Source organism: Camarhynchus parvulus, chromosome Z, assembly GCF_901933205.1.
Source record: "Camarhynchus parvulus chromosome Z, STF_HiC, whole genome shotgun sequence".
NCBI lineage: Eukaryota > Metazoa > Chordata > Aves > Passeriformes > Thraupidae > Camarhynchus > Camarhynchus parvulus.
Window position 1 is genome coordinate 19,231,479 of NC_044601.1, and position 22,641 is coordinate 19,254,119.

General features: G+C 38.1%; 2 protein-coding genes across 8 annotated transcripts in view; one reads left to right on the forward strand and one right to left on the reverse strand.

Moving 5' to 3' along the window:
• CSNK1G3 (casein kinase 1 gamma 3) overlaps positions 1 to 19,360 on the reverse strand; it is a 71,646-nt gene extending 52,286 nt beyond the window's left edge. For all 7 annotated transcript variants that reach the window (XR_004061524.1, XM_030969426.1, XM_030969425.1 and 4 more), the window contains exons 1-3: positions 19,181 to 19,360; positions 5,116 to 5,173; positions 2,546 to 2,959 (exon numbers count right to left, since the gene is read on the reverse strand). Coding sequence is in view for 6 of the 7 variants with exons in the window: in XM_030969426.1 (XP_030825286.1) it covers positions 2,546 to 2,723 (178 nt within the window). In the remaining variant the exon portion in view is untranslated. The remainder of the gene's footprint in view (positions 1 to 2,545; positions 2,960 to 5,115; positions 5,174 to 19,180) is intronic.
• Positions 19,361 to 19,579: 219 nt separating this feature from the next.
• CEP120 (centrosomal protein 120) overlaps positions 19,580 to 22,641 on the forward strand; it is a 61,225-nt gene continuing 58,163 nt past the window's right edge. Inside the window, exon 1 of the mRNA XM_030968591.1 lies at positions 19,580 to 19,679. The gene's annotated coding sequence lies outside the window, so the exon portion shown is untranslated. The remainder of the gene's footprint in view (positions 19,680 to 22,641) is intronic.

The window sequence follows — 22,641 nt, forward strand, 5'->3', positions numbered from 1 at the left end:
TTGGTAAGAAGTGTACTGTGCAGTTGTTTCTGTGTCTTTGCATGGTATTAGAATCTATAAGAAGCAGGAGCCCTGCTCATTCCATCTCTTAGCTACGTACATCACCTACTCCGAGTAAGTAACAAACCCAGTTATAGTTAAGTAACTGGATACTGAGTTCCAAAAGTTGCAATGATGTGCTTATTCTGAAGTAGCATCAGCAGGGACACTAAGTTTCCAGGTGGTCAGTCAGGACAATGGTCACTTTAAAATACAGCAGACACATATGTAAAACACCACTGTTGATCTGTCCATAAACACACAACAGGTATTGAGTAATGCATCTCTTGCAACAGCAACAAGTTTTCTCTTTACTACCTTATCAGCTTATTTTAACTATATCAGTTTAATTTAACTATAACAGTGAGTCTTAAAATTAACAGCTCAATATCCAAACCAATTTAGTCCTTTACAAGCTAATGGTTGAAGATCACAAACAGTTATTTGCTACAGAAAGCCAATTTCCCATTTGATCCACAAGCCACTACTGAAGCGTGACCTCCAATTTCCTCCCAGATAGAAAAACAACAGCTTCCGATATATAACTGAATTTTTATCTTCTGAGCACCAATTCATCACTCTACAACTCCATTCCTCCTTTAAGTTCCTCAGTTCTAACCTTAGGACATGTGCTCAAAATATATTCCATTTGCAGACATGCATATAAAAAACTAAGCACTTGTGTACACCTTTGTAGAAACGGTGCACACTAAGTACTTGATACTGTAGCAAAGCAAATGAAAAAATAAAAAAAAAATTAAATTAGAATCTATAATAGCAATGTTAACTCTTGCTTTCAGTAACTTACATTTAAAACACCTTCCTCACAAAAACCAAAAATTAGAGATTTTAAATATCTAGAATATAAGCAAAACCCACAGACATCAAAATCAGAAAGGCTGGTGACTGTTGCAGGACAGTACAATGTCCCATAATCCCCCTCCTATTCCTTTTACTTACTTGCTGTATTTTATTTCAGTACTACCAAACTGTAAGTCTTAACTAATTTAATATTGTATTTAAAATAAAATACATTGTTTCACTGTAACAGCTGCAAGTAAGTTAATCAGATATTAATCCTTAATCAGCTCTGTACTTTGTGACCAAAAAAACAGATGGACAAAAAATTACCTTTACTAGTTTGCAGTTGCCTTTATGTAGAATTAATCTTGCTGGTTTGATTAAGTTCATTGAGAGGTTTGAAACAAAAATTATGATTTGAAGGCAGTATGCAAAAGTTTAGCAAGTGAGGAAGAGCAATTTTTCAGCTTGATTTGTGGACTGCAAAGCCATGTATGCAACACTGCAAATGTCAAAATGTATCAATTTTGTGTAACTATTAATAGTAGTAACAAGAGTACCTATTAGTGAGACTGCAACATTCAGTGTCCTAAATCAGAACTGCAGCAATATTGTCTTTAATCCCTCTACAGTATTAATTTCCCAAGCTTGTTTACATCCTGACAGCCCCCAGAACACACTATATTAAAAACATATTATATTATGCAAACACTGTATCACAAATATTGTCTGAAGGACAATGAGTATTACTTCTACCACAGGCACTGATCAACAGAAACATCACCTATATAGCCCACCATCCTCTCAAACATCTCACTGTGAAACTCACCTCTATTTAATGCATGAAGCACTTTAACCCAAGCCTTCTAACAATAGAGTAAATTCTTGCCATTAGGTGTCAAACTGTATTTATTAAAACACAGTTGAACTTACACATCTTGAAAACCCTAGCTAATCACGCTGTCCATCTTGGAAAAACAAATCCCCAAAACTAAACACATAGTCTTCCAAAAGAACACACCCATCCTGTCTATTTTAATAAATGTTAGCATTTCCAGCTTCGCTGCTTAAATTCTTCAAAACTCTAGAGGTCCTTTTCAGTCTGCCTTCTCCACCATCTGATTTTCATCCATCTGTTCAGCAGAGTAAAGTGACTGAATTATCCCAAATTTTCTCTACAGATGGATTCTCACTGTCCTGCTTAACAGCAACTCAAATGTTTAACCTCACTACATTAAAAAAGAAACCAAGGAATTTCCTTGCTCACCAGTATTAAAAAGTCTGCAGTACCTGGTTACAGCATCTCCAAGAGATTGGCCAGACCTACAAGATGGGGATGCGTCTCATACATTTAGCCCTAAATATACCTCAATAAAGTGCTTCGGGAAGTCAGGAAAGACTGCTACAATAAGCATGATGCAACTTCCACATCTTGGAAGAGAAAAGTGACTGAATTTAGGAGAGCACTGCGCATAGCTAGAAAACATTTTAGTCACAGGAAGTATCCTGCTATAGATTCTTCATGTCATCAAGCTTGCACTAGCTGGGGTAAAACCACAAAAGATGGGCTGAATATGCCTTGCACATCTGAAGCTTTAAGGCAGTTTGAAGAGCTGCACGGTATTCATAGAGAAATTTTCTTGCCTAGACTGCATAAAAATGTCCTTGAACAATGAAAACTGAAATAAATAAACAAGGATCTTACCTAACCGTAGCTCTCCAAAATTACCGCATCCAATTTTTTTACCAACTCTGAAGTTAGGGCCAACCATTAACACTCCAGAATTTGAAGAACCAGTTCCACGTGGATTATGGCCTGATCTCCCACTAGGCCGTGCCATTCTTTCATCTGGTTTGTCTTTGTCTTTCTTTTTATTTTCCATGCCAAGTTTACGGTACTCCACTTTGATTTATTCCTCTTTTTAAAAATCAGTATAAGCAAATTGCAATTGGACAAGGTGAGAATGAAAACATCACGAGTGAAATGCCCAGCTGGTTACTGTGGGTAAGCAGTCAACATGCATGTTCATTCTGTTTGCAAAGCCTTGGTGGTATCTGTAGTAAAACGTATTTCTAGAATGCACAACACCAGCAATATTTCCTAGTCCTTAGAGGAATTCTGTTAAAAGAAAAACAAAGTTATTCAACACAGTAAGATTCTTGTACAAATTTACCTTTCCCTTCAACTAGACACACAACTAAGCTTTAACTAATTATATTTGCTTTACAGATCTATGAAAAGCACTACTTAAGGGTTAATTCTATTTCTAATATGTAACAGCAAGTGTTATTGTAGTGACTGAAGTGTACTAAAATTTCAACACTTCAAGCAATAATTATTTTTTCAAAAGCAGCAAAAAAGCCCAATAAAACTTCTTCCTGAATAAACACACTTAAAATTGATAACTGGACACACTCACTTCATCTTATGCCAGTTCTTCAAATGAAAGCATTTTATTTATTTCCCTCAAATAGTATCTGCTGTTTTAAGCAAATGCTCAAGCTGCACAGTTACTGAAGTTATAGAAATATATTGTATTTTCTGAACAGTAACTTCTGAAATGCTCAAATTATAAACACATGGCAAGGACACTCGAGTTCTTTCAGTAACTCCCAGAATCTGAAACTAAACTATATTTACTTATTCTCCCCTACTATACTTCTGTCATAAATCTGTTTCCCTGCTCCCCTTCTCCCTTGCTTAGCATCACTGCCTAGACACGAATTCCTACATGGATTTCAGCAAAAACAATGCTATCTTACTACTGTAATAAAGAATCACAAGAAAGCTTTTGTGTTTAAATCTCAGCTATAAGAACAATAGATATTGTTTTCTATTTGATGACAGTGGTATAAAACCCTGTAATTCAGAAGTTTCTACCATGGCAAAATTCCACAATGAGTTAAATGTCTGTCCAAAATTATTTTCCTACATTTGCTTCAATGTTGGGAATACACTGAAGTAATGGAGAACATCCTCTGGAAAAATGTATTTCATGTGCTACAGTCTATTTTAAAGGTAGTCACCAGGAGCTTATTTTTAATACTTTGAGCTGAAGACACTTTTATTTTGTAAACCAATTTCTCACAAAGTAAAATTATTATTCATATCACAGCTTACCACAAAATTTCAAAAATCAAAGAGGTAGTAGCGAAAAATATACCAAATAACATGAACAGTCACCTGATTTTGCATCTGCTAAATCATACATAGTTATAGCATGGTTATAACTAGATGACATTTAAAAATCATTAATCAACAGCTGACTAACATATTACCTGAACAAGGAAGTACATGGAAATTTGTTTGGCAATGAAATATGACCACAATACTGTGAAAGGGGGAATGAAAGGCTTGTTCTGAAAACAATCAAAAAATTCAAATGTAGATTACAATCCAAGATGACTTGCTTAATGCCAGGGAAAAGGACTTCAGCAGTGAGTAATGAAACTTGTGGTTTTTTATGGTACAGACAGAAGCCTTTAAGAGAAAAGGGGACATACTACATAATCTTGCAGGCTTTCAGATACCCTAGAGTCACCTTCTAAACCACAGATCTCAAAGGAACTGACTCAATGGGAAGCAACAGGTAATTTTCCCTCACCCACTATGCTACAAAAGCATAGTGGAAGTAAAGGAAGAAATAAGGAAGCTAGACATTAAGTGTGTTGAAGTAGAACTTCAAAGTCACCATTCAGTTCTTAGAATGCAGGTCAGCATGTTTGATGCAAAAGAATACAACTAGATGTTTTAGGTACCAAAGAAAAGACTTCCATGTTTTACTGGCTTTTTCAGGAAGAACTAACAATAAACAATCCTAGAATTTTTAGTGTACCAAATACACGACAAACATCAATTTTGATTTCCAGAAATGTGTCTATTATATGGACAAACGTATTACACAGTAACTTATGTCCTCCCCTTTCCTCCTGTTGAACCAACAGATACTCCACTTACATTACAGGTAAGCTTTCTTATATACACTGAAATTAGCACCTTTTTATGAGATATCTGCTAAATAATCAACACAAGTCCCTCACATTTTTCCCATATTACATATCTAAAGGAAGACATGGAAGTATTCCTTGTCACAGTTTCTCCAGGACACAGGTGTTCTCTTACATTTTCCTAATAAAATAATCTCCAACTAACTCAAAATAAGGACAGTGCTTATGATTTTCTCCATTTTGAAGTTCCTGTGCAATATTTTAGGATGTATTTACCTTAAAAATACAAAACTTTTTCATGGTTAAATTTGTTTCTATTGTACTTACCTATTACAGTGTTATAATGTTGATGGCAGTATCTTCTCTTCACCATAATGCTCACATTCTAGAGGAAAAGCACCAAAAGGCAAAGAGATATATTTATACAGTATTTGCAATTACTTATAATGTAAAAATTTCTGATACAGAATGAAAGTACAGGTTTTTTTTACTATTAAGGAAGATGCAGTAGATTTGTCTCAAAGACTCAATGTAATTTTTAAGGCTTAGAAGACAGACATCATTCAAAGGTGTGCATCATCTGAAGCACAAAAGGAATACATACAGTGTAAGCATTGTAAATTATTTGCAAAATCACTTTCTTGCTGTATGATAGTTATAGGCAATCTGTGAAAAACATGCCATCCTCATTTCACAGCTTGATTTTCTGTTTAATTTTCATTTTTTTCATTTCTACCCACATAAATGAGCACACTTAAACCATAAACTTCAGCCCAACATTAGGGAATATTGTTAGGATTTAAATAATTGTTCTTAGTTCAAAAAGATACTGGACTAAATATCAGGACAATGGCAAACACCATCACAGCCAAGTTGACAAAGCAAGATCAAAGGAGTGAAATTACTATGTTCAAGTGTGAACAGAAAGGCAAAAGAAGCTATTAAAAAAAGTCAAAACGGTATTACAGAGAAGAAAAAGTAATTAGATCTCAATTATAAATTAAATCTCTAATCTGTATTGACAGAAGACAAAAAATAAAACAAGACTGCAAGAAAGCAACTTCACAGTAACTGACATGCACGACTAAAAACAGCTAGCAGAAGTTTCATTTTTTTGGTGTAATCTGATAGACTTTTCCAAGGCCTGTAGAGAGACTGCACGAAAAGTAAGGAGAGGCACAGTGAAGAAAAGCAAGAAAAATGACAACAGGGTTTCAATTGACTCACAGCTCACACACCTAACACTTCCAGAAGTATCCCTAGATTAGAGCTATTAATCCACACATCTCTCTAAAACTCTGCTTGAAAATGTCCCAATTAACACTACTGAGGACTATACGCCACATAAGACCCCTATTCTGTAGCAACAATGACTCTCTGGGACACTACGTAAGGCAGAATAAAAGAACAGCTCATTTAAGCATCTTCTTTATTCATACATTTCTCAAATGCCTGATCCTGCAGCAACAGCAGGAACACCACTGTAATTATATGCAAGCTTACATGCTCCAAAGTGTTGTCATGACAATGTTCATACTCAAGTGTGCAAGTCACCTTTAAAAAATCAAATGTACTATCTACCTCATTCCTTTTTCATGTTCCAGATTTACTCCTAAATAAATTAATTAAGGGAACATTAAAGTAGCTAAACAGAACATTCCACTGCCCAGGAATGACAAACTTAAATGAAACATGCAACCAGAACTGCTCCCTCGGGTAACATAAGCAGTACCCTTCACATTGTAATCACAAGATCATACATCACTGCTAGTATCAGTATACTAACATTTTGCTCTACTTTTAAGAAAAGCATACAGCAGCAAAAGAGCTACAGAGGAAAATAAAAATTTGATAGAGCTTTAAATTACACTGGAAGAAGCAAAAGGACATAAACAGGTTTGACAGTGATAAGCAATGGGATGGTATGCCAAAGCTCAAGGAACTGAGTGCTAGTGAGATCCTTAAACTGGTCCAGGAGGTGTCAGCTACAACGGATGACACCCAAAATGTTTCCACACCAACACACACAGCATGAGGATCATCATGGGAATAAGTGAAAGCTGGTGGGATGAACCCCTTGATGGAAGTGCCATGTTGGATGGTCAGAAGCTCTCCAGGAGGGACAGGCAGGGCAGGTGAGATGGAAGGGCTAGAACACTGCCTGAAGCCAGCAATGGCAGGATGACAGTCTCTGAGTAAGGATTTAGGGACAAAAAAATAATGTGGATGTCATTATAGTCTACTATAGGCCACCTATCCAGGACAATGATTCCATAAAATTACTCTGAGGAACTAAGGGACACCTTCAAAACAGCTGCACAAATAGGTCCAGAACAGTCCGAAATCTGAGTAGTCTTACAATACAGCAACTAATGGAGCCAGCTACAAAAGGTGCCCTCCTTGATGTGTTGCTTATTAATAGGGAAGATCTCGTGAATGCAGTCATGACTTGGCCACAGTGAAACCTTGGCGACAGTGACCACAAAGCAATTGAGTTTAAAATCTCCATTATCAGAAGAAAAAGTGACAGCAAAATTTCAGTCCTGGGCATGACAAGAGCTGACTTCAAGCTGTTTAAAGAATCAGCAAGATGCCCAGAGGAAATGGTTTTGAGGGCGCTGGGGTCCATCAGATCCGGTCATTTTTTAGGTGCCACCTCCCAGGGGCACAGGAACAGGAAGTTTCAAAATGTCGTAAGTCAAGCGGAGGAGGCAGAAGGCCAGCTTGGCTGAGCAGGAATCTTCTCTCAGAAATAAGGCAAAAAAGTGAGCTGTATACCCAGTGGAAGGAAGGTCTGACGAAGAGAAGAACTACAGAGATGCTGTAGCCAGTGACAGGACCTAAGGGAATGGCCTGAAGTTGTGTCAGGGGAGATTTAGGTTGGATATTAGGAAAAGTTCTTCACCCAGAGGGTGGTTGGGCACTGAAACAGCTCCCCAGGGAAGTGGGCACAGCACCAGCCTGACGGAGCTCAAGAACTGTTTGGTCAATGCTCTCAGGCACATGGGGTGACTCTCGGGGTGTCCTGTGCAGGGCCAGGAGTTGGACTTCAATGATTCTTCTGGGCCCCTTCTAACATGGGATATTTTATTCTTTCGTGAAAGACTGTAAAAAAACAGTTGTGGTTTCAGCACAAGGCATTTAAAATTCACTCAGTCTTCTGGCATTTTCATACTTCCGCAGTTTCTCACCTCTCAAGTATCTGTTCACATACTTCTAACCCCAAGAGCTCATGATTTTTTGCAGTTACAGTAATTTAGCAACACAGCTTCTTCTCACATCTTCTAGAAGAGTGAAGAGAAAGTTTCTAGTGCCTCTGCCACAGATTTCCAAGATTCTTTCTCTAACTACATGTAATTTTTATTGAATAGTTCACCTACTACAGTCTTCAACTGAGATGAAGAACAGTCATGTTCACTTTCCAAAGATCATTTCCATGTTACAAATACATCTGTACTGCAGAAAAAATAACATAAGATTCCATCCAACTAAACTCTTTTAGAAATATTTAAGGGCAGAAAATCTGAAATCCATCCTACAAATCTGAAACCAAGCAAGAGCTTCACTGCGAGATCATAATACAAAACTTTAATCAACTGTTTCTGCTATTTTTGTATGCATCATGGGAAAATTAAGCTGTTCTTTCTAGATTAGTTATTGCTGCATTATTTTCATTCATTTTTATATACACATCTCTTTGCAACAGAGGAAATCTACAAAATTCCAAATCCACAGCAAATAGGCTCATAATTAAAGATCCCTTGAAAGTTTAGGACAGCAGTTTCTAACTGTGACAAAGTTTTCAGATAGTATTTGAATTGGAAAATATCTCTAAGATTATATATGATTTAGTTAGATCCACTGTTTGATTTAAAATGAAAAATAAACATTTAATGACAGGAGAGTGGATTTCATTATTTTCACTTTAGTCCAACAAGAGCAATGTAGGCTTGCACATGACTTTAACATGACCAAAAGTTGAGCTGCTATTCTAATAATTTATATTACAAATAAATATGTCTATAGCTTTATTTTTTGTATACTATTTTCCTAAGCAAAAACTAAAATAAAAAGTTGTTTAATGGTTCATTGCACAACTCAATTAAATGCAACCAAATTATTACTTCATCATTTTTCAGATTTCCAAAGCAGAAACAATATGCAAAATCATTAGCACTTCACTCAAAACTAAAGACAAAATTAGTGTGCTGAAATATTCAGTACGTAAAACTTCCACAGACAGTACATACTCATGATATCAGCTTTGAAAAACAAAGAATATTTCCAAACAAATTTCTCCTGATGCAATTTCTCTCTCCAGCTATCAGTAAGCTGTAACAAAATTGCTCATCTCTGAATCATTTTACAAGTCGTAGATGGTGTTCTTCATATGTGACCTGAACACAATGAAAACTTACTCATCAACAACACATTTTGCTCTAAACAATATAATCTACGTCACACACCTGGGGAATTCCAAGACTAATGGCATCTGATTTTACAGTTTTTTAAAAATTTTTTCACATAAAAACAAAATACAGCTTGGTATTATCTGCTCCTCATATTTTCAGAAGTTAGTTAATTCATCAAAGACTATTTCATCCTCCCATTCCTTAGGTACTTATTCGACTTCAATTAGTTAAACAATTACCTTGAAAGCACTGTAAAAAGAATATTTAAATTCTCTGAAACAACATTTTCTTCCTCCCGCCCCCCCCCAAAAAAAAAACTTTGTATTTTATAGTAGATAAAATTTTATAGTGAACTAATCCAAGAAATAAGGATGGTCTTTTTCAGCTTCACACGGGAAGACCGCTGTCTCCACATAATAAAACAGGAAACATACAAGAAGTGACAATGCAGCTAAATAAGATCTTCAGCAGGATCAACATTCAAGCCATCAAAAACCACTGCCACATCATTTCTCCGCCAGTTTGCCTTTCCAAATACTTAACTACAGAACCCACATTTGCTACATCTCCTCCGCAGAGAAAAAGTACATAATACAGTAGTAAGTTTGAAATCCTTCCTAGAGTTTCATCAGCAAAGAGGGAAAACACACAAAGCAATTGCTACTTCTTGATCACATAAAATTTTTCACACTTCAGAAGACATGGGTGTTTATTTAAGAAAGCAAATATAATAACCTTATTTCAAAGGCAAATGAAATCTCTTTATAACAGATCATGCAGGATCTCAACCGTGCAGTTTATTTCTCAGTGCGCATGGCCTCAAAACACTTATTTTGATTCATGCTCTTCCTCACTGGAAAGCAACTAACAGATCACAAGTGCGCATAAATTTTGTTTGCATTACCACAACTTCCAACATTACAATGTTTCTATCTCAAGTACCTTCTATACTACTATTTCTTTCTTACTTAAAAGTCTCAGTTTTCCACAGATTCTTATTTTCACTTCCTGAAACTCAGACAACAGTACTGTTCTCACAGCATTCAGTCTTTTGCCACGTCTGCCTTCTGTAATACCAACCAATTCTAGACACAGCTGAGTTTTGCAAAACCAAGAACCGAATTTATTCGTTTTGGTGTACAAACTAGACTCTCAGCATTCCTAAAAAATACAATTGGTTTAAAATACATATTTGCTTACTCTTACAAATATGTATGATTTTCCTCATAAAACAAGGATTTAGGTAACAATGTAAGTCTACACACATACATTCTCAACCTTCAAATACATATGAATGAGATGCACTGAAAGAAGCAGCCTAATTGAAAGAGTCAAGGTAAATCCAAGTATCTTTCTTATGAAAGTATTTACAAAACCAAGCCTTCTGAAGTCTTGTTTTCATCTCCAGTGGTATATATATTAAATAAAAAATTAGATTTTTCTCTTACCATATAAGGTGCCACAACTATTTTCAACAAAAATAATTAATTCGAGATTCTAGAATAAGCGTTTCAATTTTCATGTATTTACGCATTTCCCTAGGGAAAGTACATCCCTAGGGAATGTACAAACCACATACGACCACATATAATCCTCCTTAAATGCACAAAATCTAACAGAGAAACAGCTTTACTAACATTTAATCAACCACTTGCCTGTACAAGAACTAACCAAAAACCTCCCTCATCCTTACTGAAGCTTGTTTAAGAAGTCTATTCTAGCTAAACTAGTCTAGTGCAACTTTTCTTGTACCCAGGTTTAAAGTCACATGAACACATTGGAGGGCTGCCAATATCCAAAATTCAGTATCTGTTCTCTACACTTAATTTTGTCAGTACTACCTAATTAACAATAATGCATCCTTCTGCACCACCAACTGCCAGCTCTGGTCAAAATGATGTCACATAAGAAGACATGTACAGTACTGGGGGTCATCCTAAGTCAACACAATTTTTCCACAAATGACAGCCTGGACTAATTATGTAGCAATTAAGATCTCCAAGCAATCTCTTCATCTCTGTTAACTCTAAACAAACATCAGATGAGATGGCTATCTCTGGTCACTGCATAAACATTTTTATTTTCTCAGTGATCTAGAAGGCAAGTTTGGCCCTAATCTATGAATTACACTTCATCATAGACTTTCACTACAAAATCCTACCAACTTCACTTAAAGATTCCATGCAAGTCCATGCAGTTATTTGGTTAAAACTTCTGCTCAGGCATCCTTCTTGCACTTTCCTATAATCACCATTTCTGAGTAAAAGCTGAAAGTCAGTTTTCAGAAAGGAGAGCCATAACACAAGGAATACTTTTTAAAATCTAATGACACTATTAAAGCTGATTTACTAAAAAGAGAACAGAAAGGACAAAACTGATGGTTAAGCAATATTTCAATAATTTGTTTCTTCACATTTCCACCACCACAACCATACATACTTAAATGGGCTATGTTGTCCTCAGCTGGCAGAAAGCTAATGCTGAGCTAGCTAATACTACATAATGGAGGCGTCAATTTTCTACACAAATAAGTGCACCCCAGCATGCAAGTATTACAGCAGAACAACAGAAAGGTTCAGATTAGCCTAAGGCTAGGCCAGAGAAACTGTGAAGTTAACACATCTAGAAGTTAAAAAAAAAGAGTATTACATTTAATCTAACACCATAACTATATCTGAAGACAAAACTAAGTAGCATTGTGAAGCACCCTGGTGCTACATGGAAAAAAAACCCCAAAACATTTCTGAGAGTCCAAAAGACACTCATTCTGTCTTCAGGTTAGATTTTGGATAGGCTAAAATACATAATGTGCTCTAGCATTCCACAGTGATTGTGAAGATCTGTTTTCAAAATTAAAAGTATTTTTAGCTCTCTGACACAATTCTCTGTCACTTAACTCTAATTACATGGTCAAATTCTACTTCAAGAACTTAAGACAGGAGTCAAGTTCAAGTTTAATAACGCCACATGTGAGAAAAGGGATAACTCACAGTACAGGAAAATGTCTCCAGACTAAGTTTTGCAGCTATGAATCTGCCAAGGATTTCTAACAATAACAAACTACAAGGCAATCAAATGATTCTGCTGCCTAATTGTCTCCATAAACCAGATAGGTACCTTCTACAGCAGTTTCAAGTATTTCACTACTACACACACTTGCAACTCTCCTCTCACTTGCAAGACTTTCACTGCAATGTATACCTAAAATGTCTCTGTCAAATTGAAGTTCTATAGTCTTCAAAAGGCTATAAAGCTTTTTTCTTCTGTTATAAGTTTAATATGGAATAAAATGGTATAGATAAAGTCTCAGATACCAGACCAAATGGAATCATGCTTGAAACCTTCATATTGAATGTATAAGATGTACAGTGACAAAAATTAAGGCAAAACACTAGCCACAGTTAAGATCTTGGATTCATCATTAGCTATGTAATACAAGACATATTTAAACCAATGCCTTCCTATGGAACTCAGAGGAAAAAACAAGTCTCCCAGTGTTTTACACAAATTCAAATGACACTAAATATGAAATCATCTGATGTAAATTAAAAGTTCTGAGAACAAAACAATCTGGTGCTGTTGACATCAGTTTTGTCAAGGTCTGATGGCAGTTACTTAACTACACTGATTTTAAATCAAAACAAAATTCTCAAGCATTAAAATGAGAAAATGTCAGTATGTTGATGTGGACACTTGTGTGTAGTTAAATGCTTGCTGCACTACTTAGGAAGATTAAAATAGAATCATTCCTCAAAAGCATCAACGTTAGCTAAACTTAGCTGCCTACAGATTAGTGTTCAACACCCACACTGCCCCAGTGTAGTAACATCACCTTTCTGGTTATCTTCTACATATCCACCGCATTTGCAGGCCACCCTCTGACACATCTTCAGCTCTCTTTCTTCACAAAACCTCTCCTTTCTTCCCACATTAAAATGTTCCCTTCTTCAGAGGAGATGTTCTGTTGCTTGCCTAGTACTACAAGTAGCAAGCTGAACAGCTCTCAAGCTACTACCACACAAAACATATAAAATCCTTCCTTCACCATGGTAATGATTAATAAATATCTGCTATCTAAACTGGTTTTTATGAAGCTTATAGGAACTTATCTTCACAGGCATAACAACCTAAGTTTGGTTAAAACTGCCCTAAAAATTCCACATTTCTACAGGCAGCAGATGAGACAGCTGCAGATGAAAAATACCTGATTTCCTTAAAAAACAGACTTAATTTTAATGAAAAATTTTAAAAATTCAAAGTACAATCAACACTATTTACTTAAAGGTCTCACAATGTTTTACATAAAAACAAATAATAGTGAAAATACTTTTGGAAAAATTAAAAGCAAAGACAAAGAGCATTTCTGTAAAGACATTTTTCTCTCCATCTGACAAAAGCTTAAGAGCAAATTTAGTTATTCTGTCTTCCACTTGTCTGTTGGAAAAATTCTGCCCTCCCTCTTCACTGTTAACCATAAACTCAAGTTTCATAATTTTTTATTTAGATTTAAAGATGCCTCCAGATTTAAAGATGCCTCAGCCTACTATCAGCAAATGTTATACAGAAACCTTAACAACTTGATACACTGAGCAACCTGCTGACAGAACATTGCAAGAAATGAATGAGTGCCAACAGAAGTGATCTTCCACAGAAAGTAAAAAACATTCTATCCTGAACTTCTCTGTTTCCAGAAGAAAGCATTTGTAAGGTGCAACTAAGAAAATACTAGTGGGTTGAGGTTAGAAGCGAAACATGTCTCCCACAACCCTTAAAGCAATCATCTCCCTGACTTTAGCCTCTACAGTATTACTTCATCTTCCCAAGATTTCTGCGCAATTAATTACGATTTTAAAAAAGCTGCATTTTTATGGACATTATCTACATTTAAGCTGACATCAAAAATATCAATACTACATGAAATTAAGTATGTTCTTCATTATAAGCTAGCAGAATTCCTCTAAAGCAACACTGAATGCCTTTAAAGATTGCTTTATATCATTATATTAAAAAGATGTTGAAACATGTTAACAGTCATGCTAACTACTTCATTCAAATATAAAGACATAAAATGGAAAATGCTTGGTGTCTTAAATACAAAAAGATACTCACGGGATTCTTCCACACATAATAATACAGTTTTTAAATAGTACTTTCTCATAGCCTGCAGACATGTGTCCTATCCTGGACTAAATCACACCTTCCAACGTCTTGAAGGGAACCTGTCAAGAAACCCATGCTTTTAAAGTATGTTCTACAAAAACTGAAAATGCAGCCAATGAAGCTTTAAAAATGTAACAGATCCAACATTCACCAGGTAACTAGCATCTCAAGCTCAAAGACAAACCGAACCAAAAGGAAGAATTCTTCTATGGGTTCAATAGAACTTAAGTCTGAAATCTGCAAAATGCAAATGACAAAATGCAATTAGACAATTTTGATGTGTTAGTACCATGGCTCCTCTCCTATTGCACGCAGCACACTACCTGCTCCTCCCATGGCTCACCAGCATCAGCACTCCCACGCCTCAGCGAAGCCATTACTCACTCACTCAGAGTACCACAAAGCTCACAAACTCAGTAACTCTACTCAACAGAAGCTGAACCGACTCAGAGGAGGATACAAGAGACTGGATGGAGAGCAAGAGTGGAGCTACAAAACTGCACAGCCAGAAGTGGAGCAAGGGAATGCCCCATTATTAGAGAGAAGGGCCTTTCCACAGCAGCACAGCCACAACGACTGGTGTTTCACAGCCCATCAAGAGCATCCCTTCAAGGACATCACACCCCAGTGACCTCCTTACACAAATAGCTACCCCAACACTACCTTCAGCTCTGCTTCTGATGGAAACTGCTCCATCTATATTCTGTTATTGCACAGGATTATTGAACAAAAAGCATGGCAACTCATAAATTACTCAACAAATAACTGCAGAGAATATAAGAAGTTGAGACAAACCGCATACTTGAAGTCTAGGCTCTGCTTGCAATAAAAGACTTGTATTTTTGGCCTATTTCAAAGGACATCATCCTCCACTGTTGTAGTCCCCATCCTGTCTTAATCAAAAATAACACAATCAAAACACATGGTTGATGAAGACTATAAATCACCATGCAGGGAAGCTGGAGGAAAAAAATTTATTTTTAGGAAAATCACATTGAATTTACTAAACCTAGTAATTAAACCTTGATTAAAAAACCTTAAATTACTAAGTTAAGTAAAACTTTTACTACAAAGTCCTGGTATGTTAAAAGCTAAGCTGGCTAGTAACCTTACAGAGAAGATCCTAAACCATAGGAAAAAACAGTTGTAGTTATATTAATGATGTTACACATAAAGTCAAATTAAGTAATAAACTTACTTGAATATGCAGATCCTACTTGTGTGTGTCATGGGCTTCTGTGACCTACAGTTATTTGGGCAAAGACATTTCTGATTGATCAGTATGACTCCCATTCCTAACTCCACAGCACAAGGCAAGATATCAGACAAATGGCAAGATAACTGTTTTAACTTTTCATACCCACAGAATATACTTATTTTGTACAAAATACCCTTCTTTTAACAGCTAAATGGGGATTTTTAAAAAGGTTTCCTACACAAAGTCAAAAACATCAGATAAAGGAGGTGGTGAAGAGAGGGAAGCGCAGATGCTTAAAATGTCCTCTGTAAGAAATAAGGAACATGCAGTTCAATAAACATGCTAGAAGAATGCACTGGCACATTTGTAATATTCTGAATTTTTTGTATATTTGTTATTATATATTTACCACAAATATTTATATTTTACATATAAGTATATTTAATACACAAATATTCTCTCCCCTTTTTGTTAGAAAGAAACATTTTCATAAATTTAAGGTAATGAATATATCATCTATAAAACAGTGGAAGTAAATGTAACAGGTGAGCTAAATCTCACCATAATAAATTATTCCATACTACACAACTAAGAGTTTCATAACTTCCTCTGAAAGTTAAAGTTTCAGAAAGCTCCCTAAATAACCACAGTCCAAACCAATTCTATAGCATGGATCGGTGAGTGATGTCTCCTCTTCTACAACCTCCCTATGCTAAAGAGGGGACATTAAAGTCTAAGTGGCTTACCCTAGATCACAGGGAGGGACAGATGTTCCAGTCATTGTCTTTACCTGTTATCATCACCCTAGCTTTTAACTACATTCTCACTAGACTGCTTTTATTTAAGCAACTATTTAGCTTAAACACACATTTTTCTTCACCCAGCTGTTTCAGCTGTAGCTTACAAAGCTCTAGAAGTCCAGTGGCAATGTCTGGGAGGCTACTCAGAATTACGCTTAGAAAAACAAGCACAGCAGCATCAGGCTTGATCTCACTGCATTGGTTTTGCAGCAGCACTGAGGAAGCATCAAAATGCCTGCATAGCATTAAAAAAATTAAGGATTGGCAGAAAATATATAAAAATTACTTCAAAATTACTTTTTTACCTTTTAATAGATCAGGAAAATCAATTATATAGAAGTCTCAAAATATTTTTGAAAGTGTGTTAAAGGCCCAGTGTACACTGGAAACATACCATCCCATTTACATTAGCAAATAACTTCCAAGTATCATGATGAGTTTTAGATCACTTAAACCCAAACAACAGCTGAAAAGGATTGTCCCACTCTTCCCCTAAGCACTGTCAGGTAGTTTGTTCATACAGCCTCAGGTGAGGTATTAAGGGTTGACGGAGAACTCTAAACATTAATTTGCAGTTGAATCAGTGAGCCTAAACTGTGAAGAAACAGTATGTCAAACTCTCTTACAACTTTGCTATTCCTGTGGTTTGTGCTGGTTTTAATTACATTATTACTTTTACGTACAACATCTCAAAAAAAATCACTCAAAAGTAAGAAGAAAAGCCTGAATAACAAGATGTAACGACATGTTTTGTCTACAATAGACTGAAAAAAATGTACAGCTGGAGAAAAGTTAGATAAAGACAGTTAATACAGCTGATCAGTACCCTTTCTTTAGCAATTTCTTTTTTAGAAGATATTGGAGAAAAGCAACCACTGTCACTTCCTTATTCCTCATGATCCATTCATTGTTGTCTCAAAGGCATAACTAAAATAAATTGTTCTTAACCATCAGAAGACTTCCTAATCTTTTTTAAACAAATTTTCAAGGCAAGAGTAAAAATATTAGAAATACACGTAATTGCTACTTCTATTTGCTAGCTATTTGCTACTTCTAATCACAGAACCATTTACCACAGTAACTAGTGAACAAAGAACAATTCTATTTCCATAGGACAAACTTTGTGGATACAGTGGGGACACTAAGATTCAATACAATGCATGAGCTTTAGTAAAACACAGTAATTAATTAATTATTAAAATTTAGTTATTAAAAATTAATTATGAAAAACTTGATTATGAAAAAATGACGCTAAAAGTAAGTCAATTCAGTCTTGCTAATTGCACATAAATAGGGTGGACAAGGGAAAAACTCTTTCATAGGTTCAGTTACACTTTTTTTTAGGGGAAGAACAATTTCAGAAGGGTTAAGACATGGCCTATCGCAGGTTATTTCTCTTAACTAATCTTGAATATATTTATCTTGATCACACAGAAGAAAAAAAAGCTGTAGAGAAAATGTGATGTACCAGAACTAATACTTTAGATTCTGAAAACCATTTACATTTTATAAGCCAATACATCTATTTGATGGAGAGTGGCAAGAGAAAAAGATAAAATTAATTAGCTGAAAGTCATTCTCAACTGATGCAAATAGTCTGCCGTCTGCAAGGTAGTTTCTCCATTTCAGGCCAGCACAACAAAATACCCCCTTTTTCCACTGAAAACACTGTTTAACTGTTGAAACATTTCAATTAAAAAGAAACTGGCCAAGGGATATTGAGGTCTATACAGCTAGCACAGAAACGTCTATCTCATCTTCTCCCTTTAAAACAAAATTGCATTACTCCCATCTTGGATTTTAACATCCCAATGTAGCTCGAGATAAAATGCATTCACTATTTAAGTGGGTTAAGAAGAGGCGTGAGTCTAAGAGCAGGTAAGTTGTTTATCCTTGCAAGCAGTCATAACCCAGGCAGCAAGGCTTAATGTGCTTAACAGTGCGCTTCGCTTATAATCATGCTTAAGCACATGCACAGTATCTATTTCTAACTAGGTATGCACTTACAAATTATCTTAACTATAAAATTCAGCAACGCAAAAAAGTCTTCGATTATATTGCAATTTATTTTTTACACATCGCATGTCACTCCAACACTCATTAAGGCTGTACCAGTAAAATGAACAAGAGTGCCTGAAAATAATGTCTGTCCGAGCTCCATGGTGAATCACTGAAACATCACTTTTAGAGATTTTAATTAATCAAACTTAAAACCACTACAATGAGATCCCGCCTATAAATAACTTCCTGAAAAGCAAAATAAAAGGTAAGAATAAAAGAGCACTGGCAGCCCAGTTTGCCTCTAACCTGCTAATCTGCTAAACGAGCACAATCGCACTCCAACAACCTACTTCTACAGACCAGGAAAACAAATTTACTTGTTCCTACAAACCCAGTTTGGTGCTCGCTCAGAACAACCACCGCCAGCAGCACCCACACCGGTCGCCACACAGGGAGCCCCACGGCCGCAAGCAACTCCTGCAGGAGAGGGCACTCGGAGGTCTCACAGCGACGGTTTTTGCCACCCGGGAGCGCAGCCACAGCGAGGCGCGGGCCCTCCCGGCGCCGGCCGAGCCCCGCCGGCACCGCCGGCGCCCCACACCCGCGCGGGGCACGGCCCCGCATGGGCGCCGGCTCTCGCTGCCCCGGCCCGGGCGGCCACCCCGGCCGCCGCCGCGCTCGCAGGGGGCTCCGCGGCCCCCGCCAGTCCCGCGGCCGCCAGGGAAAGGAGGAGAGAGCCAACCCAAGGCCTCGGCCCACGGGGCGGCTGCGACCGCTGCAACCGCCGCCGCTCCGAGAGGCGGCCGGGGACAGCAACCTACCGGGGAGCCCAGGGGAGCGGGACACAGGCTCGGCGTTCGGCCCTTCACCTCCGGGTACTGCTTCTCGGCCCGCCCCGCCCCTGGCGCGGAGCTCCGAAGCGGGACCGGCCGGGGCGGCACCCCGAGGCGGTGGGGAAGCGGCGGCGGCCCCGAGCGCCCGCCCCTTCCCACCGCGGCACAGGCGCCCGGGGGGGCGGGACGCGCCTCGCGCCCCGAGCGCGGGTGATTGACAGGGAGCGCCGGCCACTCGGGGGGCGGGAAGCGAACGTCAGGTCGAGGGAGGGGGCGGGGCTTGCTGGTGGGCAGAGCAGGCAGCCAATGACGGCGAGGTGGGTGGGGCAACGCGGGGGCGGGGCCGCGCAGGCGGCGGGAGGTGCCGGTGGGAGATGGACGGGTTCCGTCTGCCCTGCTCCCCTCGCAGACCCGGTGGCGGCGGCGTGCCTGCCGCGGCTCAGCGGCGCGCCTCCTTCGCTTCGAGCTTCTCCTTACAGGGACAAAGGTACCTGTTTTAAGGGCTGGCCCCCAGGGATTGCCCTGTGCCCAGGGGCGGCTGAGTCAATGTCAGACCGCAGCCGCAGGGCGCCTGGAGCCGCAGCTCCCTTCCATCCTCTGCTGGGTAGCAGTCCCCTAATGCCAGCACCCTCAGTGGCCGGGCGGATCGCGGCCGGCAGTTCCACAGCAGTGCTGTGCCCCCCGCGCCTGGCGGCTGCCACACCGCGTGTTCGGCAATGTCACCACCCGTGGGTGAAGTCACCCTGCCCATCCCGCTCGGGCATTCTGCATTCCCTGTCCTGTGTGTCCGTGCGGGAAACCGGGAAATCAGAACCCCACGCTCACTTGATGTCTGCAAGAGCTGCCACGTAATTATTAAAAAAAAAAAAAAAAAACTTATAAATGCTGTATAATAGACTCTGTGCCAACAGTGGTGCAAAAGAAAAGATCTTTAGGTTCTTTCCTAGTTCTGCAGTGAGGAGGAGAGTAGCATTTTAAAAACCTTGAGATCTGGGTATCATTTGGGCCACTAAGTGTCTAAGGCTTTAAGTAGTATCTTTTTCTATATTTGAATACATAAAAACAACTTTAAAAGTTTATTAACAACTTGTTTTACAGTCACTATAAATATGGAGGAGAGAGGATGCAAACGATGTGTTGGAGGTTCTGACCAATCCTGGAGTATTGCTTGGTCAAACAATTTTTTAGATAAAGTTGGCACATTCCAGAACATTCTAGAAGGCCTTGTAGGAAAAAGAATTAGCAGCAATATAGCTTCAAGAAACTTTCAGAAGTCATCTGCTGAAGCTTCATTTCCTAGTCTCAGTAGACCTTGAATTACTTTTGCCAAAAATCTTCCATAGGTAGTCTGTGCTGGGAAAGATGCCTTAATCAGAGAGGAGTGAGCATATACTCAATTCCAGTTCATTTTGCAGGATCCTGACAGACACAAGCATTCCACTCTTAGAAGCAACTAAGCAGAGACAAGAACAAGTTTTGCATTATGGTGATGCTAAGTTCATCTTGTACAATTGTCCTGAAATTTTTTTTCAATTTTAATCAGAAATGGGCACATATTCACAAGTGCTAGTATTGATTTTCCCAATCTTTTCTAAATATATTCCTATAAATCTAACAATAAGTGCAGTTTTTTTTATATAAAACCTGTAGGATATTTTTCCAGTTATGATTTGTTATTTAAAAAAAACAAATCATTAGCTGTTGGTTCAACTCAACAAATTACTTAGTAACCTGTAATTCTAAGATGTAGGTGATGAACATAAGGCAAAAGAAAAAGATGTCTTATACATGTCAGAATTTACAGGAAGGTGCATCAGTTTGGGGTAGTTAGAATTACAGGTGGACTGCACTGGTGAAGAAAGTGCATGATTGCGACATGTAATCTTAATCTCCAAGAGCAACAGGCACATGCCATGCCATACATCAAGTACATAAAATAATATAGATAGAAAATAAATATCTTTTATATATTTATATGGCTTAAGCAATATAAATATATAAAATGTGGCTTAAGATTTATAGTGTTCTCATGGTTTAATCCCAGCCAGCCTCCAAACTCCATGCAGCCCCTCACTCCCTACCCCACCAGTAAAATCAGGGAGAGAACTGGAAGATTAAAAGCCAGAAAACTTGTGGGCTGAGATAAAGACAGTTTAATAGGGAAAGCAAAAGCCACACACAAGCAAACCAAAACAAGGGATTAATTCACTGTTTTCCATGTGCAAGCAGGTGTTTCCATGTCCAGGAGAGCAGGGCCTGATCAAATGTAATGGTGACTGGGGAAGACAAACACCATCACTCCAAACATGCCCCCTTCTTACTTCTTCCACTAGATTTGGAATTGCACCAGGATTGCTGAGCATGACACCACACGATAGGGAATATCCCTATGGTCAGTTGGGGTCATTTGTCCTAGCTGTGTCCCATCCCAGGTCCCTGTGGACCCAGCCTGCTCATGGTGAGAGGCAGGAAACCAAGCAGCCACGAGCAACACACAGAAAAGGCTTTGACTCCTTGTAAGCACTGCTCATCATTAACTACACACATATTAAATACAGATGTCATCACACACTGTGTTTCTAGCAGAAGCGTGAAACACAGCCTCCTGCTAGCTACTATGAAGAAAATTTACTCTGTCCCAGCCAAAACCACCATGTGAACATCCCAAAAGGTGATATAACTTGCTGTGTACTCAAATGGATGCTGTTCTAAGCGAAGGAAAAAGTACTTCCAGTGTTTAGTCTTAGACAGCATTATTGCCCTCATGGAATCCTTTCACAATTCCTGCACACACAGCACAGTAACATAAATTGCCAGGTACCACACTTCTTAACTTTCTAAAACTTTTTATCTTTTTAAAAACTACTTTATTAAAAAGGTGACGTGATATTTCATTCCCTGTAATATTTCACCTTTCATTTTAATATTCACCATTTGGCAGTATTTCAACAGCTGTTTCCAGTAGTCTACACCATTTTATTTAGGCTGCATTTCTCTAATGAATTTATTCCCCTTTACTGTGCTGAACTATTTAATTACTAGATACTAATAAATTAAATTCTTGCACTAGAAACACACAGGCATAACATCTGGCTTTTAGGCATTATAGTTCCACTTTTCCTTCACATCTTAAAAGCTCTTCAGCTTCTTAAGATATTTGTTCATTTCACACATGGACGAAATAAATGGGATTCTTCCTTCCACCCTGTGTTTTAAACTGAAATTCTAAATATTTGTTCAATGTCAATTGCTAAATATTGGTCTTTTTTTCACTGACATAGGATTTGAGCCTATCAAGCTAATTTAGAATGATTGTTCTCAATGTGGTATCTCAAACACAGTCCCTTAAAATTTCTTCCATTCAGGATCCTGTAACTTAATCCATATGCCTAGGAAGATCTCAACGCCTAAAAATAGAGCTGACCAGGCAGTAACATAAGCTGCTGCTG